Source organism: Sprattus sprattus (assembly GCF_963457725.1).
Source record: "Sprattus sprattus genome assembly, chromosome: 18".
Lineage (NCBI taxonomy): Eukaryota > Metazoa > Chordata > Actinopteri > Clupeiformes > Clupeidae > Sprattus > Sprattus sprattus.
Genome location: NC_137916.1, coordinates 5,763,328 through 5,775,926, shown reverse-complemented (window position 1 = coordinate 5,775,926; position 12,599 = coordinate 5,763,328). Strand labels below are relative to the sequence as shown.

Here is a 12,599-nt window from a genome sequence, read left to right as displayed (position 1 = left end):
GGTCCTTAGGATGGGAGGGGTGACCTTAAACTTCCTAAGCCTACGGAGGAAATACAGCCGCTTCCTAGATGACTTTTGTCACGTGTTGTGTGTGGAGGGTCCATATAGCGGCCATATGCCATGGTTGAATTAGTCTGTCCTCTTTTTTTGGTATCTGGTGGGTATGTATGCAAGTCACGTGGGAACTGGCATAGGAATTCATGAATGAATATAAGTACCTGGGCACCTGTGGTAGTAAGGTGAGGGGGTGAGTAGGGAGAGCACAGTTTTTGTTGACCGCTCAATATGCTACCTATTGGACCTTTTGATATGGATTTTATGGACTAATTGGATGAATTTTATGTACGTTTATTATCGCCACTTTGCACAGAAGCACTTGCACTTCCGATCTGTTCGATGAAGATGTTTTTATCTATAAAAGGAAGATATCATAACCTCCGGAGCGGACTTTGGATTGTTTATAGCGCGTCACCTAAGTGAATCTCCCTCACTTAGCCTCTGGGCGACATTCAGTTGTTGCCGCAACAGTCCAGGTTAGGTCTTCAGTGAGGTGCACCTTCAGGAACTCCAAACTAAGGACCCTCTCCGCTAGGGCTGATCGATTAATTGCATTTGCGATATAATCGCGATATGATAAACGTGATTTCTAACCGCGCGATTAAAACGCGGTCTTAAAAAAAAAATGTTAAATGTCGGAACGAATATTTTACACAAAATGTTTCTAATATTGTGTAATATCTAAATCATTCATTAAGTTTTGTTGGGAAAGAAAAGAGGATACAATTATTTAATCGCAATTTTGACACCATATCCCACTTGACTCCAGACTTGCCTCCATTGGCATAACCCACACACCCCTAGACTGGTTCTGCTCATATCTCTCTGGCCGTACTTAGTTCATCCAGTTAAAATCATTCTCATCCCACCCATCCCCCCTCTCCTCTGGTGTTCCCCAGGGCTCTGTCCTTGGCCCTATCCTATTCATCATCTACCTCCTCCCACTTGGACTGATCTTCCGTAAATTCAACATTCATTTCCACTGTTATGCGGACGACACCCAGCTCTACGTCTCCTCCAAACCCACTTCCACCTTCCCACCCTCCTCCCTCTGTGCCTGTTTACAGGAAATCAAATCCTGGTTTTCCTCCAATTTCCTCAAACTAAACAGTGAAAAAACTGAGGATGTCCTCATTGGCTCCAAGCACACCCTCACCAAACATCCCAGTTTCACCCTCACCATAGACAACTCCTCGGTTTTCCCCTCTCCTCAGGTTAAGAGCCTGGGTGTCGCCCTCGACAGCACCCTATCATTCCATACCCACGTCAACAACACCATCCGATCTGCCTACTTTCACATCCGCAATATCAACCGCCTCCGCCCCTCACTCACTCCCAACACCACCGCAATCCTGGTTCACTCCCTTGTCACTTCCCGCCTGGATTACGGCAATTCCATTCTCTTTGGTCTCCCACACAAACTCCTCCATAAACTTCAACTGGTACAGAATACTGCTGCCCTTATCCTCACCAGAACACCATCCATCACTCACATCACCCCCGTTCTACATCAACTCCACTGGCTTCCCATTAAACACCGCATTTACTATAAAATCCTCCTCCATACATTTGAGGCAATTCATTACACCGCTCATCCATACCTCTCTGACCTCCTCCACATCAATGTCCCTACCCAGTCTCTCAGGTCTGTCTCCTCCATCAGCCTGACCGTCCCCAGAGCCCATCTGTCCACCATTGGATCCAGAGCCTTCAGCCGCTCTGCCCCTCACCTTTGGAACTCCCTCCCTCCCCCCTGACATCAGGAACATTGACCCGAATTCAATTGCTCTTTTTAAATCTCACATAAATCACACATAGGCAGGGGTATAACCTTTAAAGTTCCTGTCAACTGAAGTTGTTGCTCTGCTGCTGCTCTGCTTTGTACATTTAAAAAATACTTTTTAACTGTATTATTGACTGTTGTACGGCGACCTTGGGTTTCTTGAAATCCAGACCTGGGGCCGTATTCACAAAGCCTTTTATCTTACCACTAGGAGTGCTCCTAACTCGCGCTAAAACCTTTTACGTAGGAGTAATTTCTTAAAAGTGATTCACAACGGCTCTGAGACCTACTCATACTAAGGATAATACCAACTCCTAAGCTTAAGATAAAAACTCCGTTGCTATGGATGACGTCCATTCTCATGCACGAGTTTAGAAGCGGTGCGTACGGTGATTGGTTGCTGACAGGCGCTCTCATTCAAAACTCAGTCCTAACATCCCCCTAACGATCCCACTAAATCAACAGAAAATAAGAGAATAACCTAGGCTTCAAATGAAGCCATATTAAATAGTTATGGATAGTGCACTTAGCAGAATGCACACGCATGATGACAAGTTTGTGCATACAACGTAAATGACGCTTTGCACGTTAGAGAAAGAGAAATTGCCGAAAAAAACACGGAAATTGCATGAAATCAAGGAAGTAATAATTAAAGCTCCCTGCAAACTATTAGGTAATCGGCATATTTCCAGCCCTTAAACACTTCAAATATCAGTCCATACGGCTCTTTAAGTCCTCCTGTCATAATGGACGAAACGAGGGCGAGACGTAAGAGAAAGTCGAATTGGTCCCAGGACCAACTGTCCATGTTGGCCCAGAGTGTGCTGGAGAGGAAGGGAGTTATAAAAGCTAAATTTGGCTGTGGGGTGACCACAAAAAAGAAGCGTGAGGCATGGGAGGACATATGTGTTAACATAAATGCTTCATTCCCTGCCGTGTGTCGCTCTGTCGATGACTGCGAGAAGCGGTGGTATGCGCTCCAGTCACGATGTAGGATGGAGATTGCGGAGTGGACTTTAAAAGAGCCGTCGCGGCTACAGGTATTGTGTCACCAAAATAGGCCTCATGCGTATACTTGCATGTTGTAGTTCAACTGTGCTCCCGGTTGTGGATTGAGGAAGGGTGTCAAAAGCCATGTCTTGCATGGTTGCCACTGTCAACAAGTGGCATCCAGCAGGTACATGGTGCCGCTCAAAAAGCTGGCGCAGACCGCGCTCTCCATTAAAATGCGCGAATCGTGAGTAGATCCAGGCCACTTCGCAACAATATCCATGATTGTGAAATTTGGATCAAACACTATCTGTGTATTCATTCAATTTACCTTTTTGCGGTTTACAAAGACGTCCTCATCTCTGGATGGAGCAATTATTTTAATGTGTGTTCCATCGATGGCACCCACGACACCGGGCATTCCTGCAAACGCCATGAAATTGACCTTGATCCTTTGAAGTAGGCGATTGTCCATAGGGAACCGAATAAACTGTTGTACAATGTGTGGTCTACAGAGTGCGGTGATTGTTTGATGAATGAATACGCTTACTGATGATTGCGATATTCTGAAGTCGTCTGCGTTGCAAAGTTGCATTTTCCACGTAGCCAAAAATCTTAATGTTATCAAACATTTAACTTCCGGACTGATTGGGTTGTTTCGGATAGTTGGAGACGTGATTGCATCCCGCACTAATTCTAGTAAAATGTTGATGCCTTCACGGTTTAAACGATATCTTCTCAACAATTCAGAGTCGTTCATTGTCTCCAACACGTTACGTCTGGCTTGGCTTCAGCCATTTTAAGACTTTTTGTGAATAGGTCTTAGTGACTTAGGAGTCCTCATGAGGAGTTTTAAGCTGTCCTAGACTTAGGTGCTACTTTTAGGGATAAAATATTTTGTGAATTGCTCTTAGTAAAAAAAAATAGGAGTCCTAAATTTAAGACTGACACGCCCATTATTTTTAGGAGTTTCTCCTAAATTCGCCACTTATGAGCTACTTTTAGCCCTAAGATTCTTTGTGAATACGGCCCCAGACCTCCAGATGATGGAGGTTGACCTTCCGGAGGCTGTGCATTCAGAGGTGTAGAGGTCATACAGCAGCAGGCTCAGAACGCAACCCTGGGGGGATCCTATGTTGAGGGTCAGCGGCCAAGAGGTTACACCACCCTCTACTCTCACCACCTGTGGGCGGTCTGTGAGGAAGTTGAGCACCCAGTTGCACATTTGTCTCCAGCGACCTCATCTTGACGACCAGGTGGAGGGGGACTATGGTATTGAAAGCTGAACTGTAATCAATGAACACATCCTCAGAGATACAGTACGTGAAGGACAATGCCCTCAACAATAGCCTACATTTGTTGTTAGTAATAAAACCATGAAATTGAAAGCAACTGTAAACCATGAAACATCCAGGATCCACACCACTTGCATTGTGGTCTCTCCTGCTCAAGCTCAGCCTCTCCATAAAGCACAGGCATTTAAACAACCCACAGACATGTCATGTTGCACATTGCTTTGTTGGACTGTTCTCAACGCCTCTTTATTAATACAAAATAGAATAATTTTTTGCTTAACCTACAGTCTGCTCTGACCACTGATTTTATTTACCACCATAATTTTGCAACTATGCAACGTTGCTAGTTGGCTCTCGACTACTGTCTTCTGTCACTTTATACGCAGGTTCCTGTCTTCTGCTCCGTTTTCTTCCGTTAAAGCGCCACCAACAGGCCTGGGAGATAAACTACATCGGATTCAATCCGATCCACTGCGTTCATGTAAACGCAAATATTTTACACTGCTCCGTGTAGACGCAATAAAAAGAGGGTCGGGTCCAAAAATGAATCCTGATTCAGGCAATCCAGGCTCCGTGTAAACATTGTCTTAGAAAGAACCCAGAGTGCTAGTTCCCACACTTTCTGCCAAACATGAAATGCTGAAAGAGGGAACAACAAGGTTATTATTTGGAAAGGACTCATATTATTTAAAGGGGTACTGGTCTCATAGCTCATAATACAAGATCCTCACTGTTTTGTAGTTAGACAATTGGGGATACGCTTATGTTTCAGACAGGTAAACATTTTTGGATATATGCCAATCCCTGTCTGAGTCTTGAGTACAGTGTGAGTAAGTGTGAAACTGTTAGAATGTTGTTCTTTCTTTTTTTAACTGTGTGGGAAAGACCCAGTGACCAAAGGCCAAAGAGGTTTCATTGTTGTTAACTTTCCTGCAGATCAAAGTAACTGCCATAAAATCCTACCCAAGGTTAAATGAAGATGGCGTACGGCATTAGTCATGTTTGTTATGCCACGCTCTAGTTCTTCAAATGAAGCTAGAGTATCTCTTTTCTGCTTTGGAACAGCTGCAAACTCAGGAAATAGTTAACTGTGAGCATGCAAGATAATGGGAAGCACATTTCCTGGCTTTCCTAAGAACTGACAGAACAGACAGACACTCCTAGAATGATAGAAAGTTTCAAATACATTTATAAAGGTTGGTGAGCAAGCATGTGGATAACCTGGCATCTTCATTCTAAATCTGCAGTTCAAGCGTGATTTCCTTTTGGATTGTAGGAGCTTAGTGTTGAGGAGACATTTTGTAAACATTGCATTCATGTTCTGTATTACCTTTGATGTAAATGTTGAACGTTATGAATCAGATTTCGTATATTTTTGCCAGTTGGTAATATAGTCTACCAACTAACATAGTCAACACCGTCCTGCAGTTTTATTGAATCTTTGATCAGTGAAAAAAAACATTGAAAGACTGTTTGGCGACATCTGGTGGCCATATTGTGGCAGTATCTGTGAGGGGCTCCCAGGACAACCAGCAATTAATTAAATCCCATAATATGGTGGATATCACTGTTTGGATAAGATCTTAAGCAGGTGAAATTAGCAAATATCACCCCAGCTTGGTATATTCACATTTAGGCAAATAGGGAAGAAAGATCAAAGTGTTTCTATTTCTGCTCAAAATACATGTGATTGATGGGTAAGGTGAAATGTTCGTGCAGACAGTGCTCCATTCTACATTTAGTATTAAGCATTGTAACATTAACTGTAGAAGGAAAATATAAATGAGCAATGGTTTTATTAATAAGCACAGTATCACAGACCTATCTATCTGAACTATCACAGTGAAGTTTGCAGATGATGGTCTTTCACACTTTGTGAGGAACCAGTCAAACTATAAGTCAACATAGGCACTGAAACAAAACAACTCTTATCCACCTGGTCCTCATAAATTATTCAGTTTCACAGATCCCCAAACCTCTTGGTAGCCATGCACCAGGCATCCATTCCACACCTCACTAGTGTCAAATTTAGCAACATTCTTTCAATTTTATCCAAAGGAGTCACTGATGAAGAGTCCCTTTCAGTTGCTACGGTGGTCTCTATTGAAATTGACCCCAGTGGTGTCATCCGAGGCTGAAGTATTTGCAGGCTAGCCACAAAAGCCTAGGTGTGTGGATAAGGGAACTTTGTTTGCGCTCTTCCATTCAGTTTATTTGCCAAGATGAGGCTTAACCAGTTACACCCTCAAGCTGAAATAGTGGGAGTTCCAGAGGCACCCACAAACTGACATTCGATCTTTACTTGCTCCAACCTGTCTCTTGGATGTTTGCTGTAATAACTGAACAACAACCAAAAGTGTTCTGTTTGAAACACTAAGGTCATCAGACCACCTCTTTATTATTTAACTGAATATTTACAGATCACTAACAGGGGAGCAAGAAGGCAAGGCAATTTCCTGTTGTTTACGGACTTCTCCAAATTGTTTTGTTTCCGATTACAACAGAATGTCTGTCAGTGTCCCCCTTTAAAAAATGATATACCACTCATATTCATATTGTTTCATCATAAAACAGGGCTGTGACAAACCATCTGGTTTGGAATATAACTACCTTTAAGAGGTTTTGTCTGTCCCGAAACAAAAGCATTTTACCTGTGAGATGTTCACTGCAGCACTCGTTCTGGTCTGTGTCGAGGGGAGAGAAAGCATAGAGGCTCTTCTCATGGTGCTTGCTTTTGAGCAGCTGAGCTGAAGATGACAAGACAACTGCTCTCTGCAGTGTCTTGTTAACATAAATAATGGATTGAAAATTGCTCCCAACATCCATAACACTGGATAAAATAAGAGATCAGCTTACCAACCACCCCAAATGAAAACTCAGGGCAAAAAGTATTACGTAAATATACATTAGAGAGTGTATGTGTACATGCAATGTGTGACACGCCTCCAAAGACTTAACGACACAAACGGCAACATTGTCAAATGTCTATATTTTGATATTGAAGTCCACTCATCCACGTCCACACTCACATAGAGCAACGACTTTGCAGGCCAAACCTGCACACCATTCCAGGGGCGAGACACCACCATCATAGTAGTAGTGTACTTAACAGTATGTACAGGCTTAGGATGCCTAATATAGATGTAACTGTGTATAGGTGAGCAAGTGTCATCTCTCCCTCTTAATGTCTGTTTCGTGTTACAAACGTTTTCTTTTTGTGTGTTTTTTGCTCCTACTCATAAACCTGTACAACAACACATGATAAACAAAGAGGCAAGGGGTAACGAGACTTATATGAGGGGATTTAAAACAAACAGCTGTCACTCAGTGGACCTAAAGGACCCAAACACGTGCAGGACAAAAAGGCGGTCCATGACTGATGTAGCCAATCAGCATCAAGAGCCAGGCAAAGGGGCGCGGGGAGCCCAGTTAAGCACTTCCGATGTCCAATCAGGGGGAGGGATGCATAAGCTCCCGGTCCTCTTCGTCCATCCTGCGGCCATGTTTACGAAAGTATTTGTAACGCTGCACATAAAGCTTGACAAGGTTGCTCACTTTGACCGGGTTGATCTCGCCTGTGCGGCTGTGGCAGATCTAGAAGATCAGAGAACAGATTGGTCAAAAGGTACTGTGTGTGAGTGAGTGTGAGTGAGTGTGAGTGAGCGAGTGAGTGTGTGTGTGAGTTGTTTGTGGTTTCAGTGAGGAGACAGTGGTTGCTACCTTGTGTACAGCTTTCCTCAGGATGTCTTTGTAATCATCCTTATTGATGTCCTTGCGCTGATAGTAAGGCTTGATGGCCAGCTTGACCTCCTCCACGGCACGCTCCTGTGTGTGCAGCTTCTTCAGGTACTGACAAAAAGAGAGCAACAAAAGAGGAAAAGTTCCGGTTAAAGACCCAAAGCAAATGAATGTTAACACACTACCAAAGAATACACATTACATCTACTCTGTTATCTTAACATCAATACTCTTTATGTATGAATAATGAAGACCTCTGTGTCAAGAGTATCTAAAAGCTTTACAGAGAGCCCATACCTTGTCGGGATCTTTACTATCCACATCCCAGGCTCCGTCACTTGTTCCTCCAATCCCAGCATTCAGATTAGGAGGGGGTGGAGTTTGTGCACATCCACCACCCAATGAAAGCCCAGGAAGAAGATGGGTTGAAGGGGTTTTGGAGCAACTACCAAGTGGGAGAGAGCTGTGAAGAATGAACTGTGCTGGATTAGGACCAGAGGATGGAGCCAGTGATGATAGGGGAGGGGCTTGGGATGAGGAAGAAGAGGTGGAGGAAGAGGAGGGAGCGTGCTGCTGTGTCTGGTTCGCCTGTGAAAAAATCTAGCAAAATAACAAAAAGACAATACTGTAAGCCAAGTACACACACACACACACACACACACACACACACACACACACACACACACACACAGACAGTGTAGTACAATACTACAGAAGTACTGTAGCTGCTTAAACACCCACTCTAGGCCTACCTGACTTGTGGCTTGAATGAACTCCTGTGCTTTGGCGCGATTGGCGATGTTAGCCTCCTCCATTTTAAACAGGAGTGCCGTTACTGGAGGACATAGAAAAAAAATACAAACACCGTGACCATACCATACCATACCATAATAAATGTGGTACTACTCAACATCACTCACCCACTAATACGAGGCCGAGTCTACTCCTCACCCAATAATATAAAACCCATGGGCACGCACAAATACACACAAAAAACATAACTTCAGTACCTTTAAAAAACAGGTATGATATTCACAGATTAAAGTATGTACTCCTCTAGCAGAGAGAAAAACCTGTTCATTCCTCCTCTTAGCTTACCTGTGAAGTCCCTTGACAGTCCAACATTTCAATCGTGTAACCCACAATATCATTCAAATTATTTTGGAAACAAGACATAAACACAAATTGCCTTCTTCTTAAGCAGCTATTACTCTTGCATTTGGTAAGAGAAAGTTTTTTTAAATGACCCGGATAAGCGGTGTAATGTTGGGGCTGAAGAACAAATGAACAAAATGATTTAGCAGTTATCATCTTGAAGGCCCAGTAGTTCCTGCACAGCAGTGGTAAACCAAAAGAGGTCCTTCATGTAAATATTCAAGGCAGTTGGAATGGTGCCTATGTAGAGTAAAGGGAGTACTCACAAGCTAACACGCCCCCTGCAGTGCAGTCCACTCCGGTCTGCAGACTCCAGGGCAGCGGAGCGGTCACAGGTGGTGGTGGGGGTGGGGGTTTGCCTACTGACGACGACGACACGGATGAGAAAGAAGAGGAGGGGTCGCCGGCCAAAGGCGGGAGGGATAGTGGGAGGGAGGGAACTGCCGACCCGGATGATGTGGAGCAGGGAGGCGATGTCTTCTGTTCATCCAGGACAGGGGGCTTGGTGCTGGCTGCTGACTGAGCGGCACCAGACCCCCCGGCTGAGGAGGAGAGCAGTGTGGGGGGTGGGCTGGCCGGCGGGGGTCCACTCTGATGCTCCTCAAGCAGGAAGGAGGGCTCGGGGGTCTTGCAGCTGCTGTCCACTGTCTGTGAGTCAGGGCTGGAATCGCGGATATCTCTGGATGGAAGCGGCAGGGAGAGGGGTGGTGTGTGAGGGGGTGAGGAGGAGGGAGGCAGAACGCTGGTAGAAGAAGAGGAGGATGAAGATGACGAGGAAGGGGTTGGGGCAGGCAGCAATGTGGGTGGACTGGATGGTTTAGGCAACAAGATCCCGGGCGGTGCCTTCACCTCGCCACCAGTAGCGTTCTTTTCACGAAGCTTCTTCCCCGGACGACGACGCCGCTTGGCCACCGTGGAGGAGCAGGGCGAGGAGGTGGAGGAGGACGTGCTGGAGGTGGGCGTGGCCTTCTTTGCCTTGAGGAGGGTCGGGCTGGTGACGCTGGCTGGGGCAAGGACGTTCCTCTGCTTCTGTCGTTGGCTGGCCTTGCCGGGGTCTTTGCCACGGGACTGCAGGGACAGTGGCTCCGAGCACGGCTTCAGGAACGGCGAGCGGCTCTCGTTGTCCCGCCGGAACACCACAGCGATAGAACCCCCCACCACCGAGGAGGAACCGCCCACCGCCCCACCTGGTCCCATGTGGTCCACACCAAGCTTCCCAGCAGTCCCGGGTGCAGCTGTGCCCGTCGTGCTGCTCACTCCCTCCCGCACCAGAACGGACACCTTTGACTGCAATTTGGCCTTCTTCCCACCCAGCCTCTTGGTGTGTCCCGACCGTCCAGACTCCTTCTTGCCTCCTTTCTCTCGCTCTTTCTCTTTCCTGTTTTTCTGGGTACGCTTGGCTGATGTGGCAGGCTTAGGCAGGGAGGGGGCAAAGGCAGTGGGCGAGAGGGGCGGAGGCGGAGGTGAGGTCATCAGGCGCTTGCTTTTGGTTTTGGCTCTGAGGGACGTGGACTCTGATTGGCTGGTTTTCTTGGCGGAATGCGACTTCTTCTTGGGTCGGTGGGTGGGGGCTTTGGGAGGGGGGCTGCTTTTGGGCGGAGGGGAGGGAGGGGGCTCAGGGGATCGAAGGAGGAGGGGAGAGTCCTCCAACGAGGGGTAGTCGGAGTCCAGCGCCTCACCATCTAACGACAGCAGGTCCACTTCCGGACGCTCGGAAAAGCGGTCTGAATCATAGCCACGGTAACGGTGAGGTGAGAGGGAGGTGTGGCGCGAGTGACTGCGGTGCTTCCTGGAGCGCTCCGCCTCCTCCTGCTGCTCTTCTTCATCTGAGTGCCTCCTCCTCTTCCTCTTCCTCTTGTGAGAATGACCTGAGGCCGGGCTAACGGAGGACTGCTGGCCCTGCCCTGGCGACCCTGGCAAAGTTGTGGTGGTGGTCGTCGTGGTGACGGTGATGGTGCGTTTGATGGCAAACAGGTCCGGCCCGTTCAAGTCCTGGATGGACGGCGGAACAACGGGCCGTCCGTCTCTCCTCTTGTCCCTCTCTCTCTCTCTGTGTTTGTCTCGCTCATGCGTGTCCTCCCTCCTCTCTCTGCTGCTCTTTGACCGCTTCAGGCTTCCTCTCTCTCTACTGCTAGAGCCCTGGTCTCCATCCTCCCTTTCTCTTTTTCTCCTGCTCTTCCCTCTGGAGTCTCTGCTCCCGTCCCTTTCTCGATCACTTCTTCGCTTCACTCTCTCTCTACCTCGGTCTCTGTCCATCTCCCCATCTCTGTCCCTCTCCCTGTCTTTGTCTCTCTCCCCATCTCTGTCTCTCTCTCCGTCTCTGTCCCTCTCCCTTTCACAATCCCGCTCTCGATCTCGTTCCCTCCCCCGTTCTCGTTCTCTGTCTCGATCTCTCTCTTCATCTCTGTCATGATCTCGATCTCGGTTTCGGTCTCTCTCTCCTTCCCGGTCTCGATCTCTCTCTCCATCCCGGTCTCTCTCCCGGTCCCTGTCTCTGTGATGGTCATCCGAGTGGGTAGACCAGGACCGCCGACTCGAGTGTGTGTGTCGGACAGCAGAATTATGGGAAGGCTCCTCCTCCTTGTGCTTTCTCCTCTTCCTCTTTCGGCTGGAGCTCCTGCTGCTCCTCCTCCCCTCATCCTTCTGCCTCTCCTCCTTATCCTTCTGCCTCTCCTCCTTCTCATTCCTCCTCTCCTCCTTCTCATTCCTCCTCTCCTCCTTCTCACTCCTCTTCGCCCTGTCTCTCTCCTTCTGCTCCCGACCGCTTTCCTTTGTTTCTTTCCTCTTCTTCCTCTTTTCTTTCTCTCCCGCTTTGCTCTCCTTAAGCTTGCGTCGCTCTCGCTCTCTGGAGCTCTTGGAGGACTTCCTGCTCTTCTCGCGGTCTATTGAGAGGGAGGGGGAAGCTGAAGGTGAGGGCAGGGCAATGGCGGGAGGAAGTGGGGCTGGTGAAGGGGAAAGGGTCACAGACACAGGGCAGGAGCGGAAGCGCTCCTTCCTTCTGCTGGTCAGCTTCCTCCGAAGGTCTCCCACCCCCACTACCAGCGGCGGTGTGGCTGGTTCATCCTCCCAGGTGGCCTCCGTGCAGACGGACACAAACCCGTCGCCCTCCATCACCCGCAGGATACGCTCGGTCTTCATCCCCATCCCCGTGATCCCCGGCACCTCCTCCACCCGCTCCCGCCACCTCTCCTTATCACCCGCACCCACTATCTCGCCCTCCTCAATCTCAGAGTGCTCGGAGTCCTCCTTCTTCTCCCGCATCCGCCGCTGCTCTCTCGCTCCGTCGCGGAGCACCCGCTTCCTGGGGGGTGGCTGTGGGCTGTAGGGCACAGTGGCAGGAGCAGGAGCAGGGCCAGGGGAGGGAGCTGAGGCTGAGGCTTCCGTGGAGTCTGGAGGGGAATCCTGCGGTACGCCGTCCAGCCCCTCCACCTCATCCACCTCGGCGTCGTCCATGCGGTTCAGAGCATCCCCACTAGCGCTTCCTGGAGCCTCCTCTCCATCTGAGCCTCCGTCATCAGGCTCCTCTGAAGCAGGGGAGCCTGTTGGTTGGAAGGGGTCATATTTGTCTCCCTCCTCCTCCT

General features: G+C 48.1%; 1 protein-coding gene across 2 annotated transcripts in view; it reads right to left on the bottom strand.

The window, feature by feature from the left end:
* Positions 1-6,513: 6,513 nt before the first annotated feature.
* Positions 6,514-12,599, bottom strand: part of scaf1 (SR-related CTD-associated factor 1) — an 8,814-nt gene continuing 2,728 nt past the window's right edge. For both annotated transcript variants that reach the window (XM_080856641.1, XM_080856642.1), the window contains exons 6-10: positions 9,285-12,599; positions 8,616-8,698; positions 8,161-8,463; positions 7,846-7,974; positions 6,514-7,719 (exon numbers count right to left, since the gene is read on the bottom strand). The exon at positions 9,285-12,599 is cut by the window's right edge and continues 531 nt beyond it. In XM_080856641.1, coding sequence (XP_080712767.1) covers positions 7,576-7,719; positions 7,846-7,974; positions 8,161-8,463; positions 8,616-8,698; positions 9,285-12,599 — 3,974 coding nt within the window. In that variant the 3' untranslated portion in view covers positions 6,514-7,575. The remainder of the gene's footprint in view (positions 7,720-7,845; positions 7,975-8,160; positions 8,464-8,615; positions 8,699-9,284) is intronic.